General features: G+C 39.4%; 1 protein-coding gene across 2 annotated transcripts in view; it reads right to left on the bottom strand.

The window, feature by feature from the left end:
* KCNH1 (potassium voltage-gated channel subfamily H member 1) overlaps nucleotides 1-19,661 on the bottom strand; it is a 437,701-nt gene that overhangs the window by 327,337 nt on the left and 90,703 nt on the right. Inside the window, exon 6 of one of the 2 annotated variants that reach the window (XM_025393409.1) lies at nucleotides 1,050-1,442. In XM_025393409.1, the coding sequence (XP_025249194.1) occupies nucleotides 1,050-1,442 (393 nt within the window). Of the gene's footprint in view, nucleotides 1-968; nucleotides 1,443-19,661 lie in introns of both variants that reach the window. The other variant, XM_025393400.1, reaches the window with a different exon arrangement.

Raw genomic sequence — 19,661 nt, 5'->3', positions numbered from 1 at the left:
TGCTATAGTTTGAATGTTTGTCTCCTCCAAATCTCATGTTGAAATTTGATCCCCAGTGTTGGAAATAGGGCCTAATGGGAGGTGTTTGGGTCATGGGGGTGGATCCCTCTTGAATAGATTAATGTCCTCTCTGGGGGAAGTGGGGTGGTAAGTGGATTCTTACTCCATTAGTTCCCACAAAAGCAGGTTGTTACAAAGAGCCTGGCACCTCCTCTTCCTGTCTCTCACTTCCTCTCTCACCACCTGATCTCTGGACAAGCTGGCTCCCCCCTTCACCTTCTACCATGAGTGACCCGGTCCGAAATCTTCCAGCCATCAGAATTTTGATTTTTCTTTGTAAGTTACCCTGCCTCAGGTATTTCTCTATAGCAACACAAAATGGACTGAAACAGCAGTGTAATCCAAAACAATACTGCTCCTCTTAACCACAAGCTGGTGCCTGACTACCTCAGTACGTGGTTGCCTCCAAATTCATTTTAGCGAAGAAGTAACTCATCTCAAAATTTAACAGAAAAAAGGAAAAGCAAACTTTCAGGAAAATGGTATTCCTATTACCAGGAGTTAATTGGCTATGAAACAGCCAAAAGTCAGCAGCAGATAAAAGAAAAGTCTGCATAATTAGAATAACCAATAGGTAGACATTCAGCAACTATATACTCAATAGAAGACTTGCCAGTGCAGTGGCCATGCATGCCTGCTGCTGCAGGCCCACCATTCCTGAACCAGTGGCTTACATTCCACGTGGAGTAGGAGTAAGCCTTTGGTCTCTTCCACACCCATTCACTGTCATGCAGGGCCTCCAAACCGCCAAAGGATGGGAACAGCAGGCAAGGGTATCTATCAAGCATGCTCCCCCTGTTCTACACATCAGTCATGCTATTTCCCACCCATTTATTCTTCTGTTGACCACCCACATTTAATTCAGTTTTAAAGACATGACAACAAGGTCTGAGATTTGAGGGATGTACCTGACTCTCTCTCCCCTCCAGTGGTGGTGGAATCTCATCAGCAAAACCAATCTTCCCTGGATCACCCATAAAGGCACTAACCTCATCCACGTTCTCAAAAGCGTTGATGACATCATATGGCAAACAGGACAGAAGGTCAATCACAAACCACGTCTTCAGGTAGTTCATGCGGATAAGTTTGGGGTCAGAAATCACTTCCCCTGCTGGTCCAACAAAGGTGGTATGAAAATTGAGCACAATGTCCACCAGAAAGATAACATCCACGATGCTATCAACAACCAGCCAGGCCACATTGTTCTGCCTGGTTTTGAAGGAGACATTATAAGGGACCAAGATGGCTGTATAGAAGGTCAAGATCAAGATGATCCAATCCCACGTGGTCTTAAAAACACAGTAATGTAAGATGATGTGAGGGGGAGTCTTTGGTGCCTCTTGCTTGTACTGGGGAAGGATGTCTGAGCCCAGCTGTAGGACCTGTACAGAAAAACATGACCAAGAGAGAACTAAGTTAGGATTTAATTGCAAGTTATCTAACCAGTCAGCATCTGTGATTGACAAATGGTCACAACACTCTAGATAAATCGTTTGGGTACAATAACAGGTATAAAGGAATACGGGAAAATGAAAGTGAACATTATAATAGAAATAATTATAAAGAAACAATTACAAACTACTATTTGGCTGTGAGCCAAGTGTTATACTAAACACTTTACACACATTTATTATCTCAATTCTAAATACACCTTTGTTCTATTAGCCAATTATTATTCCATAAGTTAGAAACTGGGGCTCAAAAAGATTAAGCAACTTTTTGTTCAATAAATATTAATTGCTCTGATTTCATCCAACAGTGGCAGAATGCACATTCTTCTCATCAGCACATGGAACATTCTCCAGGAAGACTATATGTGAGATGACAAAACAAGTGTTAACAAGTTTTTAAAAATCAAATTCATATCAAGAATCTTTCCTGACCACAGTGAAAGTAAACTAGAAATTGAAACATGTGGAACTTGGGAAACTTTATGAATACATGGAAGTTAAACATGCTCCTGAATGACCAGTGGGTCAATAGAGAAATTAAGAAAGAAATTTTAAAGTGTCTTAAAACAAATGAAAACATAACAAAAACCTATGGGATACAGCAAAAGCAATACTAAGAGGGAAGGTTACAGCAATAAATGCCCACATCAAAGAAGTTAAAAGATTTTAAATAAACAACCTAACAACACACCTCAAGGAACTAGAAAAGCAAGAACAAACCAAATCCAAAATTAGAAGAAGGAAAGATATAAAATAAGAACTAAATTAAATAAAATTGAGACAAAAAATACAAAAAAGCAATGAAATGACAAGCTGGGTTTTTAAAAACCTAAGTTAAAAAAACCCAAACCTTTAACCAAGAAAAGAAACCCCCAATAAAATTCAAGATGAAAAAGGAAATATTACAAGAAACAGGAAACAAATACAAAGGATCATTAGAAGCTACTATGAATAATCATATGCCAACAAATTGGAAAACCTAGAGGAAATGGATAAATTCCTGGACACATACAATCTACCAAGATTGAAACAGGAAGAAATGGAAAACTCTAACAAGCCAATAACAAGAAATACGATTAATTGAATCAGTAATTTAAAAAATCTCCCAACAAAGAAAAGCCCAGGACCAGATGGCTTCAATGCTGAATGTTACCAAAGTTTTAAAGAAGAATTAGTACCAGCTATTCTCAAACTATTTTTAAAAATTGAAGGAGAGGGCATTCTTCCAAACTCAATCTATGAGGCCAGCATTACCCTGATACCAAAACCAGACAAGGGCAAATCGAAAGAAGAAAACTACAAGCAAATATTCCTGATGAACCTACATACAAAATCCTCAACAAAACACTAGCAAACTGAATCCAACAGAACATCAAAAAAAAATGGTGTACACTATAATAAACTGGAAATTTATCCAGAGATGCGAGAATGACTCAACACATGCAAATTAACAAACATGGTACATCACATCAGCAGTAGGGGAAAAAAATTATTATCTCAATAGATGCAGAAAAAGCATTTGATAAAATTCAATATCCCTTCAAGATTTAAAAAAAAAAAAAAAACTCTCAACAAATTAGGTATAGAAGAAAGGTACTCAAATGCCTTACATTCGCAGCAACCTGCATGAGATTGGAGACTATGATTGTAAGTGAAGTAACCCAGAAATGGAAAACCAAACATCATATATTCTCACACATGAGTGGGGGCTAAGCTAGGAGGATGCAAAGCCATAAGAATGACACAACAGACTTAGGGGACTCAGGAGGAAAGGGTAGGAAGGGGGTGAGGGATAAAAGACTACAAATTGGGTTCAGTGTATGCTGCTTGGGTGATGGGTGCACCAAAATCTCACAAATCACCACTAAAGAACTTATTCATATAACCAAACACCTACCTGTTCCTCAGTAACCTATGGAAATAAAAAAAAATAAAAATATAAAAAGACGTTACAGGACAAACCCACAGCTAACATCATACTGAATAGGAAAAAGTTGAAAGCCTTCCCTTTAAGATCAGGAACAAGACAAGAATGCCCATTTTCACCACTGTTATTCAACATAGCACTGAAAGTCCCAGACAGAACAATTAGGCAAGAGAAAGAAATAAAAGGCATCCAAATTGAAGCAGAGGAAATCAAACTGTCCCTGTTTACAGACATAATCATATATTTAGAGAAACATAGACTACACACACACACACAAAACCTGTTAGAACTGGTAAACAAATTCACTGAAGTTGCAGGATACAAAAATCAACATACAAAAGTCAGCAGCATTTCCACACACCAACAGCAAACAATCTGAAAATGAAATCAAAGGAGCAATTCCATTATCAATAGCTACAAAAAAAAATTAAGTGTCTGGGAATAAATTTAACCAAAGAGAAGAAAAATCTCTACAAATAAAGCTATAAAACACTGAGACAAGAAATTGAAGAGGACACAAAAAAATAGAAAAGTATTCCATGGATTAGGAGAATATTATTACAATGTCTAATTACCCAAAGCAATCTACAGATTCAATGCAATCCCTATTAAATTACCAATGACACTCTTCACAGAAGTAGAACAACTTAATCCTAAAATTTACATGGAATCACAGAAGACCCAGAACAGCAAAAGCTATCCTGAGCCAAAAGAACAAAACTAGAGGAATCACATTATCTGACTTCAAATTATACTACAGAGTTAAAGTAACCAAAACAACAGGGTAGTTGCATAAAAACAGACACATAGACCAATGAAACAGATAGAGAACCCAGAAGTAAATCCATGTATCTACAATGAACTCATTTTCAACAAAGGTGCCAAGAACATACATTGAGAAAAGGACAGTCTCTTCAACAAATGGTGCTGGGCAAACTGGATATCCATATGCAGAAGAATGAAATTAGAACCCTATCTCTTCTCATATTCAAAAATCAAGTCACACTGGGTTAAAAATTTAAATCTAAGACTTCAAACTATGGAATCACTAAAATAAAACTTTAGGGAAACTCTCCATGTTGCTGGACTGGGCAAAGATTTTTAAGGTAAACCTCAAAAGTACCGGCAACCAAGGCAAAAATAGCCAAATAGGATTATATCAAGCTGAAAAGCTTCTGCACAGCAAAGGAAACAATCAACAGAATGAAAAGACAACCTACAGAATGGGAGAAAATATCTGCAAACTATTCATCTAACAAGGGATTTCTAGAATATACAAGGAATTCAACTCAACAGCAAAAATTGAATAATGTGATTTAAAAATGAGGAAGTAATCTGAATAGCTATTTATCAAAAGAACACATACAAATAAATGGCCAACAGGGATATGAAAAAATGCTCAACATTAGTAATCATCAGGAAAATGCAAATCAAAATGCAATGAAATACAATCTTATCCCAGTTAAAATGGCTATTATCAAAAAGACACATATACACAAAAAAATTTTGATGGGCTGGGTGTGGTGGCTCACGCCTGTAATCCCAGCACTTTGGAAGGCCAAGGTGGGTGGATCACCTTAGGTCAGGAGTTCAAGATCAGCCTGGCCAACATGGTAAAACCCGTCTCTACTAAAAATACAAAATTAGCCGGGCATGGTGGCATGCACCTGTAATCCCAGCTACTCAGGAGGCTGAGGCAGGAGAAACACTTGAACCCGGGAGACAGAGGCTGTAGTGGGCCAAAATCATGCCACTGCACTCCAGCCTGGGCAACAGAATAAGACTCTATCTCTATAAAAATAAAAAATAAAAAATAAATACTGGTGAGGATCCAGATGAAGGGAAATTATTATATACTTTTGGTGGGGATGTAAATTAATACAGCCATTATGCAAAACATATTGAGGTTCCTTGAATAAAAACAGAACTACCATATGCAGCAGCAATCCCATTGGTGGGTATATATCCAAAGGAAAGGAAAATGGTATGTCAAAGAGCTATTGGCACTCCCATATTTATTGCAGCATTATTCACAGTAGCCAAGATACGGAATCAACCTAACTGTCCACTGACAGATGAATGGATAAACAAAATATGAATGGATATATATACCCAATAGAATATCATTTTGCCGTAAAAAAAGAATGAAATCCTGTCATTTGCAGCAACATGGATAACCCTGGAGGATATTACGTTAAATGAAATAAGCCAGGCACAGAAAGACAAATACCACATGTTCCACTCATATATGAAAGCTAAAAAAGCTGACCTCCTAGAAGTAGAGAGTAGAATAGTGGTTACCAGAGGCTGAGAATGGTACCAGAAGAGAGTGTGATAGGGAAGGGTTGGTTAATTGATACAAAATTTCAGCTAGAGTAAAAAAACAGATTAAGTATTTAAGGTGATGGATATCCCGACTATCCTGATTTGATTATATAAATTTATCAACCTATCACATGTACCCCCAAAATAAGTATATCTAAAGTGTATCAATAAAAGTTTTTTTAAATTAGTATTTGATAGGAGAAATAAGTGTTCTATAGCACAGTAGAGTGAATAGAATAATAATTTACTATATTTCAAAATAACTAGAAGAGAGAATCTTGAATGTTTCTAGCACAAAGAAATGAAAAATGTTTGAGGTGATGGAGACCTCAATCACCCCAATTTGATCATTACATACTGCATACATGTATCAAAATATCATGTGTACTCCATAAACATACATAATTATGTATCAATTAAAATTTTTAAATATATTTATTGCTCTGTGCCTGGAACTGTTCTAGGTACTGGACGTGCAGCAATGAAGGAAACAGCATGATGCCTGCTCTCGTGGAGCTCAGTCTAGGAGACAAATCAAAATCATTTCAAATTGTGATAACCACTAAATAACACTGGGGCAAGCAGAACACTGTGATTTGATAAAATGTGACTTGAGTAAGGGAGGGAAAGTGTTTGAATTGAAACCTAAGTGACAATAAAGAACCAGCCATTTAAGTTTGTATGGAGGCCGGGCGCGGTGGCTCAAGCCTGTAATCCCAGCACTTTGGGAGGCCGAGATGGGCGGATCACGAGGTCAGGAGATCGAGACCATCCTGGCTAACACGGTGAAACCCCGTCTCTACTAAGAAATACAAAAAATAGCCAGGCGAGGTGGTGGGCGCCTGTAGTCCCAGCTACTCGGGAGGCTGAGGCCGGAGAATGGCGTGAACCTGGGAGGCGGAGCTTGCAGTGAGCTGAGACCCGGCCACTGCACTCCAGCCTGGGCTACAGAGCGAGACTCCGTCTCAAAAAAAAAAAAAAAGTCTGTATGGAAAAATTATCCTAGGCAGAGGGTGTAACTGGTGTAATAACCCTAGGGTGAAATAAGCTTGATATTATCAGGAAAAGAAAGAAGTCCAGTGTGGCCAAAGCACAATGAGTGGGAGGAGGCGAGGGAGAAGATGCTAGATGAGCTCTGAAAGGAAAACGGAAACTAGACCACACAGGACCCAGTGGGATATTGGGAGGTGTTAGATTTTATTCTATGTACGGCTGGGTGTAACCAGAGGGTTTTAGGTAAAAGAATAATAATCGGATGCATGTTTCTAAAAGATCACCCTGGCTGCTTTCTAGATAATGAGTTGGTACAAAGGACTGAGGGAAGAATAGAATCTGGGTACTTGTTATAACACAGAAAAAGATGAGACGATAGAGAAAAGCAGTCCAATTTTGTACATATTAATATTTCTGCAGTATAAGCCAGCTGGACTTGCTGATAGCTAGAAAGAAAAGGAAAAAAAAGGCAATGAAGAGTACCAACTACTACATTCCATGAGCCCAGCATGCTGGCTGGCCCAAAGGAGGCACTACAGGACTATTTTTAAGTGAGTGAGTGAACTCTAAAGTCCTCCAGCTAGCGAGAGATGGAGACAGGATCACAAAACAGATCTAACTAGATTCAAAACACATGCTGTTCCACATCATGGTTACATTTCCCTGAGTAACTTAGGATTCTAAAGAAGCAGACTTAGTGCAGGAAGAAGTCCAGAGAAGGTTGGTTCCAGGAGAGACTCACCAACGGGTTTCATCCTCATTAGTCAAAGGCAACAAGCTGTGCCTTCTCATACCAAGCCAAGCTGGAAGGGACTCCCAGCTGCTCCTCCGCCACTTGCAGGTTCTTATAAATCTCGAGGTAAAACTCCTCTTGTGTCATGGGAACTTCTTGTTACCTCTAGAGGTTGAAGACCCTTTAGTAAAGGTAAAATTAGCTGAACACCCCTGTTTCCCCTATGGTTGACACCAGCCTTTAAAAGGGGGCAAAGGAAAGCTAGGAATCCAGAGTGTCAGTGTGCGTCTTTGGGTGGAAGAACTCTTTCCACTCCTCCTGTGAATGCACTCCTCCCTACTATGCTTGAGATTTTAATTTCTCTCTCCATGAAAAGGAAATTACAAGAGTGTGATTAAGGAAGCTTGGATTCTGAGACCTCAGCAAGAAAGAAGCTTGGCCTTTAAGAATTGTTGGGAAAAGCTGAGTGCTGAGAGAAGCTGAGGCAGAGCTTGGATAATGTAAAAGAGTCTTGGAACATGTCCAGGGTCCAGGGTCTAAAACCCCTCATGGCCTTTGGAACACCAAGTTCTGTGCTAAAGGGTGGAAGGCTCCCCTAACGCACCATAGTCTAAGCCCAGGGCCTAAAACCCCTCGTGGCTTGGACAGAATCCATGGCTCAGGGCATAAAACCTCTCCTGACCTCTGGCATGTGTCTAGACTTGCTGGCTCCTTGCTTCTAGCCCTCCCAGGCTCCTAGATCGATTTTGTCTTAGAATTGGCCATATAAAGGCTAAACCATCACAGCTGTAAATCATGTGCTTAATGCAACGCCCCCTTTCAACCCCACATTCTTGCCACCTGTTTCTTTGTTTGATCACCAATAAACAGTCTGGGCTTCCAGAGCTTGGGGCCTTTGCAGCCTCTATAACTAGTGCTGGCCCCCTGGACCCACTTTCTCTCTCAAATTGTCTTTTCTCATTCCTTTGACTCCACCGGACTTTGTCACCCCCACAACCTGGTGTTGGGTCTGATCACCCCAACAAGAATACAGCAAATAAATGAACCGAATAGGACTTCCATTTCTGGAATCATAGAGTAGACATATTTTTCCCTATTCCTCCCTCTAAGTGCAACTAAAAAGCCTTCGTCATTATATCTAAAACAAATATAAGACGACTCTGAAAGGTGGAGAAAAGAAAGCAAACTGGCTAGGAACGACACAGTGGTGAGCTCTCCAGGTTTTCCTTTTGCCTCATGTATTCCTGACTTGGAGCTAAAGAAGCCAGCAACCTGGAAACTCCAAGGAGTACAGACAAAATAAATAAATAAATAAAATCCCAACAAAAGCCTATTCTTTCCAGCCAAAAGGACTGGGAAATGAGCAGCCTCAAAAGACAGAAAGTTGTTAGATAATAACCACTCTACTATAACCACATAGCACAGAAAAATTGTGTGCCCCCACCCCGCCTCAGCTAAGTCAGCAGGGCCTACTAGGAAGCCTAGACTTCCCCTTTCTTGAGGCTGTAATGAAGCACCCAATCTCCCATCTCCTCCCCTACTGAGATATTCCAGCCAGAAAAGGCCCAGTAAGAAGCATGGACTTCCACACAATGCCACCTCCACCAACAGTAATGAGGTGCCCCTTTCCCTCCTCAATGGGATGGTCAGACGAAGCCTAGTGGACAGCTGGGATTTTCACCACTGCCCAGCAGTCATGAGGTCATCCCCCACAACGCAGAGAGGTATCCATGTAAGCTTAGTGAGGAGCTGGAATTCCTATCTCTACCCAGCAGTAACAAGGAGGAGTACCCCACTCAGGTGTCAATTGAGGCTTAGTGGGAAATCTGTATGTTTACCCTGACCTGGCAAAAGTGAGAGGATGCCTACCTCTTCTTCTGCCATATAAATGTTAAACCTAAAATTCAAACTTTAAATAAGATCCAGAGACTACCCAAATGCCAAACTTTCAATAAAAAATTCATTCATTATACCAAGAACCAGGAAGATATCAAATGGAATGAAAAACAGGTAATCAATAGATGCCAACACCAAAATTATGTATCAGAAATATCAAAGATTTTTGAACAATCATAAAAGTGCTTTAACAAGCAATTAGGGACAAGCAAAGAAGATATAAGGAACCAAATGGAAGTTTTAGAACCAGAAAATATAATAACGAATATAAAAAAATCCAATGGATAGGCTCAAAAGCAAAATGAGGCCAGGCACAGTGGCTCATGTCTGTAATCCTAACACTTTGGAGGCCAATGTAGGAGCATCACTTGAACTCAGGAGTTAGAGGCCAGCCTGAGCAACATAGTGAGACCCCATCTCTACAAAACATTTAAATGTAGCCGTGCCTGGCGGTACATGCCTGTAGTTCCAGCTATTCAGGAGGCTAAGGTGAGAGGATTGGTTGAGCCCAAGCAGTTGAGGCAGGAGTGAGTCATGATCACTCCAGTGTGGGCAACAAAGTAGGCAAAGCTGTCTCAGGAAAAAAAAAAAAAAAAAAAAAGCAAAATGAACAAGATGAAGAAAAAAATTAGTGAACTTTAACTTGAAGATAAAACAATAGAAATATCCTATGATTGTTGTTCTGTAATAGAAAGTATCTGAACAATAGAGACAGAAAGGCAAATTACATAACGATAAAAAGCATCACTCCAAGAAGACGGAACAATCCTGATGTATATGTACCAAACAAGAACTGCAAAATATATAAAGCAAAAACCTAATAAAATCAAAAGGAGAAACAGACCCACAGTACTCCTCTCTCAATAACTGATAGAGTAACTAGGTAGAAAACTAGCAAAGATAGAGAAGAACTCAACAATACCATCAAACAATAGAATTTAATCAATATTTACAGAATACTATCCCCAACAGAAGCAAAATACAGTCTTTACAAGTGTACACGAAATAGTATTCAGGATAGATCATATGCTAATCCCTAAAATAAACCTTAATAAATACAACAATTAAAATCACCAGAGCATATTCTCAACTACAATGGAATCACACTAGAAACCAATAAAGATAATGGGAAGATATCCAAACACTTGGAAACTAAGTATCACACTTCTAAACAATCCATGGGCCAAAGATAAAGTGGCAAGGGAAACTTTTATTGAACTCAATGAAAATGAAAATAGAAGTGGGATACTGTGAAAGTAGCACAAAAAGGGAAATGTTTATCACTAAATGTTTACCTAAGACAAAAAGCCTTAAATCAATATTCTAAGCTCCCACCTCAAGAATCTATCAAAAGAGAACAAAAATAAAACTAAAGCAAGCAGGAGGAAGGAAATAATAATGAGCGGAAATCGATGAAATTAAAAATAGGAAAACAAGAGAAAATCAGTCGTCTTTGAAAAGATCAGTAACATAAAATAACATCAACAAACCTGTAGCCAGACTGAAAATAAAAAGAGAGAGAACAGAAATTACCAGCATTAAGAATGGAAAAGAGAATATCACTATAAACACTGCAGACATTAAAAAAAAAAAAAAGGGAATGCTACAAACAACTCTACACACATAAAGTTGACCAGTTAGATGAAATGGACCTCAAAAACCACAAACTACCACACCGATAGCCATAAAATTATTGAGGGAATCAAATGCATAGTTTTAAAACTCCCAGAAAAAAAATCCCCAGGCCCAGATGATTTTAATAAATAATGGTGTCAAAATTTAAAGAATTAACAGCAATTCTACACAATCTCTAAAAGAAAATAGAAGCAGAGGGAACACTTCTCAATTCATTTTGTGAAACTAATTTTACCCTGATTCCCAAAACCAAAGATAGTACAAAAAAGAAAACTACAGACTAGTAGCTCTCATAAATACAGATGCAAATATCCTTAACAAATAGTAGCAAACAGAATTCAGCAATATATAAAAAGAATGAGGCCAGGCGTGGTGACTCAGGCCTGTGATCCCAGTGCTTTGAGAGGCTGAGGTAAGAGGATGTTTGAGGCCAGAAGTTCAAGACCAGCCTCGGCAACATAGTGAGACCCCCCCCCCCATCTCTACAAAAAAAAAAAAAGGCCAGTGATGGTGGTGCATGCCTATAGTCCTAGCTGCTTGGGAGGCTGAGGCAGGAGGATCACTTGAGCCCAAGAGTTCGAGGCTGCAGTGAGCTAGGATCATAGTACCACACTCAAGCCTGGGTAACCAAGCAAAATCCTGCCACTTAACAAAAAAAAAAAAAAAAAAAAAAAAAAAAAGAGGGGAAAATTTAAAAAGGGAAAACCTGGCTAAAAATTAAAAAAAAAAAAAAAAAAAGCCATGTAATGTACAATATAACAAGCTAATAAAAAAATCACTTATCAATTGATATACAAAACATTCAATAAAATTCAACACCTAACATCCATTCATGATAAAACTCTCAGGAAAAAAAAAAAAAAAAAAAAACACAGAAATAGAGAACTTCCTAAACTTAATAAAGAGCATCTACCAAAAAACCTACAGCTAACATTACTCTTAATGGTGAAAGACTGAAAATTTTCCCCCTACGACAAGGAACAAGGCAAAATATCAGCTCTCACCACTCTTAACACAGTACTGCCATTGCAATAACCCAAAATAAGGAAATAAATGGCATTCAGATCAGAGAGGATGAAATAAAACTATCCTGATTTGCAAATGACATAATGCTACACAGAACATCCCAAAGAATTCACATAAAAACTTCAAGATACACATATAAAAATTATTGTATTTCTACATATAGGAATGAACACTAAAATTACATAATACCATTTATAATCATTTCAAAAATACTTAGATGTAAATATAACAAAACACATGCAGGATTTGAATGCTGAAAACAACAAAATGTTAATGAAAGAGATTAAAGAAATGGAGAGACATATCACGTTCCTAAATTAGAAGACTAAACATACTAAAGCTATCCATTCTCTCCCAATCATTATACAAGTTTAGCACAATTTCTGTCAAAATGCTGGCAAGAGTTTTTGTAGATGTGCACAAGATTACTTTAAAATTTATATGAAAGGTAAAGGAACCAAAATAGCTAAAACAATCTTGAATAAGAAAAATTAAGTAGTTCAAACTCATCAAATGATGTACATTAAACATGAGTGGGTTTTTAGTTTTAGTTTTGGGTTAATATATCAATTATATTTCAATAAAGCTGTTTTTAAAAAGAAAGTAGGAGGAATCATTCCAACCAATCACAACACTTGATATATAGCTACAGTAATGAAGACTATGTGGTACTGGAAAAAGAACAGATACATAGATTAATAGAACAGAATAGAGAGCCCAGAAATAGACCCATACAAACATACTCAACTGATTTTTGACAATGGTGCGAAAGCAATCTGTGCAGGAAAGATGGCATTTTTAACAAATGGTACAGGAACAAGTGGACATCAATAAGCCAGAAAAGGAACCAGGACCTAAGTCTAGCATCTTATTTAAAAACTAACTCGAAATGGATTGCGGACTTAATATAAAACACAAAACTAAAGAAGTTTTTTTTAGAAGAAAAATGAAAGAAAATCTTCAGAATCTAGGGCCAGGCAAACTGTTCTTAGATTTGACACCAAAAGCATAATCCATAAATGGGAAAAGTGACAAGTTAGACTTCATCAAAATTTAAAACAAACGACTGTGTTGAGGATGAAATGAAAATCTGTGACTGAAAGGAATATCTGCAAAGCAAACATCGAATAAATAGTATCTAGAATATATCATCTATAATGTATAATGTCAAAACTCAACTATAAAAAATCTAATTAAAAGCTGAGTAAAAGGTATAAACAGACATTTTACCCAAAAGGAGATACAGATAACTAATAAGCACATGAAAAAAATGTTTAACATCATTAGTCACTCAGGAAATGCAAATTAAAATTACACTGTGATATTACTACACACCTATCAAAACGGCTAAAATAAAAAGTGACAAGACCAACTGCTGGTGAGAATGCAGATAAACTAGATCATTCATGTATTCTTAGTAGGAATGTAAAATGGTGCATGCACTCCAGAAGAGTTTGGCAGTTTATTAACAACTAAATATGCAACTACCATATGACCTAGCAATTACACTCCTGGGCATTTATCCCAGAAAAATGAAAACTTATGTTCACATAAAAACTTGTACATGAATGTTTATAGCAGCTTTACTCATAATCGGCCAAAACTGGAAACAATCCAAATATCCTTCAACAGATAAATGGTTAAACTGTGTTGCTTCTATATATATCATAGAGCTCTACTCAGCAATAAAAATATAAAAACTATTGATACATGCAACAATCTGGATGAGTCTCCAGAGACTGAGGGAAAAAAAAAACCTCAAAGATTACATATTTATGACTCCATATATGTAATATTCTTGAAATGACAAAATTATAGGAAGAGACTTAGTAATTTACCAGGGCTTAAGGAAGGAGTAAAGGCAGGAAGGAAGGGGATGGGAGGCTGAAGTACCCATAAAAAGGCAACATAAGGTATTCTTTTTTTATATAGTTAAACAACTTTATTAACATAGTCAAACAGTGATTAACATTCACATCTATTATGTCACATCATACAAATGTAAATACAAAATTACTACAGTACAATATATATTCTCTACATGATCCAAAATATTTGGTGGCCCCAAAAAACTCTTTTTAAAATTCAGCAGCTTATCAAAAATTAAAACCATATTCTATTTAAAATGGAGATCTGTTAACACAGAGTTAGACTTCAAGAAATACCAATTTAGTAGAGTTTGAGAAGTTGCAGGAGGATATGTTTCAAGGACACATTCTAACATAGTGTGGCAGGTACAGCAAACATCCGATTTAAAGCTTTTAAGCATAACTTTAAACTTCCTTTGATAGTACTTTAAAACATGAGGTATTCTTATGGTGAGGAAAATATTCTGTACCTTGACTGTATCAATGCCAATATCCAGATTGTGATATTATCCTACAGTTTTGCAGGCAATTACCATCAGGAGAAGCTGGGTAAAGGGCCCATGGGGTCGCTTACAGTTTCTTACAGCTCTATATGATTCTAGTTATCTCAAAATAAAAAGTCTAGTTTTTAAAATCAACTGAACGTAGATGAATTACAAATATTTTAAGGGGTCCTGAGCATTCAGCTAAGGGAAAGGCAAGGTGAAAACGGAAGCAAGTTATGCAGGGGCTTATTGCATGTTTTTAAGATACAGTCTGGGTGATAAGACTATTCAGCAAGAACTCAAAAGAATCCACAGTAAACAGACACCTGCTGTTTGCAAACCAGTCATCTACAGCTCCATAGTTCTTGGTAACAAATCCTCAGGAGGAAATGCCCTTTCAAAGAAAAATGGCTCTTCTGTGACAGTTTGATATAATCTATAATTATTTCTAGGTGGATTTTCCATTCTGATTCTTTCTAGGATGCTATTAGGCCCTGACTGAGTGACTTAGTTCAATAGTGTCTTCATACCTCCCCAAAATGCCAGGTTGACCACAGACTCTCCCCTGATGATATTCCTACAACACGTATTCAAAGATGAATTGACGGCAGCACTAGGCTAGAGAGGGAGGGTTGATGGAGACTTGTATTCAGTACCTCTCTTCCCATCTCTAGGATGTTGCCTTTTACATTTAAACCACAGGGTACTGGCTTTCTAAAATATTTTTATTGCTAGGACATTTTATCAGGATAAATGTCAGACATTCTCTTTCCAAGTCTTTATGTAAAAGGCTATGAGTGATTCCAGTAAGATCAAGTTTTTACCATCCGACCTAGGATCCTACATATTTCACCCTGATACGAACTCTTTAGCAATTATCAGGATATTACTGAAAATAGAAGATGGAAATTCCATGAAGTGAGTTATTACAGAAAACCAATATGCTTAAGAGAAATTCCCTAACCAAAAGAGTATTTCACAGCTAGTTAACTATCTGGCTCCAACAGTCCTTTCAAAATACAGTACAAATGACTATTCATATTCCTCAGAAAGACTTCCCTGAGACTGACCATCCTCCTCCTCAGAAGTGTGTGTGGAAATGGATTCAGACTAGAAAGACAAGTGACAGCATTGCTCTGATTGTTACCAATGCACCAGGCCCTTGGTCTAGGTTCCGCTGCTTGCTGCACATAAAGTCAATCACTGAGATGACAAGTACTGCCAAGAAAAAAGGCTTTAATTGGGTGTTGCAGCTCAAGAGATGGGAGAACAAACTCAAATCCATCTCCCTGAGCAACTAAAATTGGGGGTTTATGTAGTGGGGAAGGAATGTAGCTACATGTGGGTAAACAAGAATTAGGGAGGGGTAGGGAAGAGGAGTTGGCCACCAAGAAGCAGGTGGTTGGTTAGGCAATCATGATGGGTGAGAGAAGTCTGGCATCTCATTGTCCAGATGCAGTGTTCTGGTGAGTTTCAGCTCCTTGATACTATCTGGGAGCCCTGACGGTTGGTTTCCTGAAAAAGGGACTCAGATAGGACAAATGTAACTTTCCTAAGTTTTAAGACTGGGAGGGTCAATTTCTATGTTTCTTCAAAAGAAACCAAAAACATAAGTTCTACAGGACAATTGGGGAAATTTCACCATGAGCCTGCGATCTCCACCCTCAGGAGAAAAAGCTTTCTCAGGACCATTCAGGATATGACTATCTGGAAAGGCGTTAGTATCCTCCAAAGGGAGGGAATCTCTGGGCACTGAGTCACAATGCATAGGATACAGACCTTGTCCAGTCATAGAAGCATGCCATAGAAGCATATGTTAGATGCTCAATGAGATTTCAGAAGCTTTACAGAGAAATTAGGCTTAATAACCTGGTCATGGTGATCCTGGTGACCACAGTACAGTCAGTAATCTCCCTTGCCTCTTTTCTGCCCTTGTCAGTATGAGCATGTGCTTCTAGTGTCTTCCTTTGATTAGTCTTGTACAATGGAAGCTTCCTAGGAGAGGCTTGTGTCTGTCCTATTCGCCCAGTCAGACTGGGAGTTCCCCAAAGGCAGATGCTACTTCTGCTAGGATAATGTCACTAGTCTACACTCTCTAATACTCTCCTGCTACAACATCCAATGCCAGGCTTTTTCCAGAGGAAGTGCTCATTACAGGCCATTATTTACGGGGCCAAACAATGTTCATCTTGAAGATTGATTCTGGAAGGAAAAAAATGTTTTTCTCTTGATGAAAAATAGGGAAATCAGACTGACTAATCTATCACATTTCTCTAGCATTTTTACTTCCAAAAGTCCTCTATTGTATTTTTAAATCCTTGTAACCACCCTGTGAGGAGGTTCTACAGATGGGAAAACGGAGGCTTTGTATAATGGAGGTGACATGACTCACCCTGAGTCATGCCAGGGGTGAGTAAGCAGAGAAGCTGGGAGTAGAAGCCACAGGCTGTCAGCTCCAAGCCTCCGAGTCTTTTCACTAATCCATCTGTACAGCATGAAATACTTTTCATAACACACTGACATACATCATCACATCTCATGCAATGGGAAGGCTGGTATTTTGCTTATTTTACAAATTGGGAAAATAGACCCAGAAGGTAAACTATTTGTTCACAGTCACATTGCAGATGACAAAACAGGACCATATACTCCAGTCCAGTTTCCTGATTCAGTTTTTTTTTTTTTTTTTTTTTTACCTGTGCACAGACTCTTAATAGCTTACTGTTTTTCTACAGAACCCCTGAATGACAGCAACATGCCTTCCTGTCATCTTATGCAACCAGCTCCTGGTCAAAGGCACCATCTCCCACTGTGGACCTTCTCCAGGACTTCCCAAATAAGTCCAAAACCAGGCACACTGGCCAGAGCCTGTCTCTCTTAAGAGTACCTACTCTAATCCCCAAACTACACCTAACTAGAGTAGGAGAGCAGGACCATACCTTGTGATATGGTTTGGCTGTGTCCGCATCCAAATCTCAACTTGAATTATATCTCTCAGAATTCCTACATGTTGTGGGGAGACCCAGGGGAAGGTAAGCGAATCATGGGGCCAGTCTTTCCCCTACTGTTCTCATAGTGAATAAGTCTCACGAGATCTTATGATTTCTCAGGGGTTTCTACTTTCGCTTCTCCCTTTTTTTTTTTGGAGACGGAGTCTCGCTCTGTCGCCCAGGCTGGAGTGCAGTGGCCGGATCTCAGCTCACTGCAAGCTCCGCCTCCCGGGTTTACGCCATTCTCCTGCCTCAGCCTCCCGAGTAGCTGGGACTACAGGCGCCCGCCACCACGCCCAGCTAGTTTTTTGTATTTTTTAGTAGAGACGGGGTTTCACTGTGTTAGCCAGGATGGTCTCCATCTCCTGACCTCGTGATTTGCCCGTCTCAGCCTCCCAAAGTGCTGGGATTAGAGGCTTGAGCCACTGCGCCCGGCCTCTCCTTTTTCTTTTTTTTTTTTTTTTTTTTTTTGAGACAGAGTCTCTCCCACTGTTGCCCAGGCTGGAGTGCAGTGGCGCGATCTTGGCTCACTGCAATCTCCACCTCCTGGGTTCAGGCCATTCTCCTGCCTCAGCCTCCCGAGTAGCTGGGACTACAGCTGTCCACCACCACGCCCAGCTAATTTTTTGTATTTTTAGTAGAGATGGGGTTTCACTGCGTTAGCCAGGATGGTCCCAATCTCTCGACCTCGTGATCTGCCCACCTCAGCCTCCCAAAGTGCTGGGATTACAGGCGTGAGCCACCGCACCCAGCTACTTCTCACTCATTTTCTCTTGCTGCTTTTACCTGCCACCATGATTCTAAGGCCTCCCCAGCCATGTGGAACTGTAAGTCTAATTAATCCTCTTTTTCTTCCCAGTCTCAGGTATGTCTTTATCAGCAGCATGAAAACAGACTAATACAGTAAATTGGTACCAGTACAGTGGGGTGCTGCTGAAAAGATATCCGAAAATGTGGAAGCGACTTTAGAACTGGGTAACAGGCAGAGGCTGGAACAGTTTGGAGGGCTCAGAAGAAGACAGAAAAATGTGGAAAAGTTTGGAACTTCCTAGAGACTTGTTGAATGGCTTTGCCCAAAATGCTGGTAGCGACATGGACAATAAGATCCAGGCTGACCCCAGAATGGTAGATCCAACAGCTTGCCCTGTACACCTGCAAAAGCCACAGACACTCAACGCCAGCCCGTTAAAGCAGATGGGAGGGAGGCTGTACCCTGCAAAGTCACAGGGGCGGAGCTGCCCAAGAACATGGGAAGGTACCTCTTGCATCAGCGTGATTTGGATGTGAGACCTGGAATCAAAGGAGATCATTTTGGAGCTTTAAAATTTGACTGCCCTGCTGGATTTCAAACTTGCATGGGCCCTGTAACCCCTTTGATTTGGTCAATTTCTCCCATTTGGAATGGCTGTATTTACCCGATACCTGTACCCCTATTGTATCCAGGAAGTAACCAGCTTGCTTTTGATTTTACAGGCTCATAAGTGGAAGGGACATGCCTTGTCTCAGATGAGACTTTGGACTGTGGACTTTTGGGTTAATGCTGAAATGAGTTAAGACTTCGGGGGACTGTTGGGAAGGTGTGATTGGTTTTGAAATGTGAGGACATGAGACTTGGAGTGGCCAGGGGTACAATGATATGGTTTGGCTGTGTCCCCATCCAAATCTCAACTTGAATTGTATCTCCCAGAATTCCCACGTGTGGGAGGGGGATCTAATTGAATTGTGGGGGCCAGTCTTTCCTGAGCTATTCTCGTGATGGTGAATAAGTCTCACGAGATCTGATGATGGGTTTATTTGGGGTTTCCACTTTTGCTTCTTCCTCATTTTCTCTTGTTGCCACCATGGTAAAAAGTGCCTCTCACTTCCTGCCATGATTCTGAGGTCTCCCCAGCCATGTGGAACTGTAAGTCTAATTAAATCTCTTTTTCTTCCCAGTCTCAGGTATGTCTTTAGCATGAAAACAGACTAACACACTAAAATTTTTCGTGTCCAGTAAATATCATCATGCAAAGTGATTTCTGCTGAGAATTGTCAGAGATCATAATGTCTTATTCTAAGCTCTTAAGTCTTGTTCCCTGCTACACCTCACTCTTAACTCATGTTTTTGCCTTAGGAATCATCGAAAAAACAGAACCAGGGAAAGACTCCTGCATCCTCCAATGGTCACATATCTACAAATCAGCCTCCATCCTCCCCTACCTACTTCATCTTGTTTCAAGAGAGGAAGTGCCCTCTTCTGTGAAAGGCCAATTCCTCCCAAGTGCTCTGAGTC

This window comes from Theropithecus gelada, chromosome 1 (genome assembly GCF_003255815.1).
Source record: "Theropithecus gelada isolate Dixy chromosome 1, Tgel_1.0, whole genome shotgun sequence".
NCBI lineage: Eukaryota > Metazoa > Chordata > Mammalia > Primates > Cercopithecidae > Theropithecus > Theropithecus gelada.
Note: the sequence above shows the minus strand (reverse complement) of the source record. Positions and strands in the feature narration are given on the sequence as shown.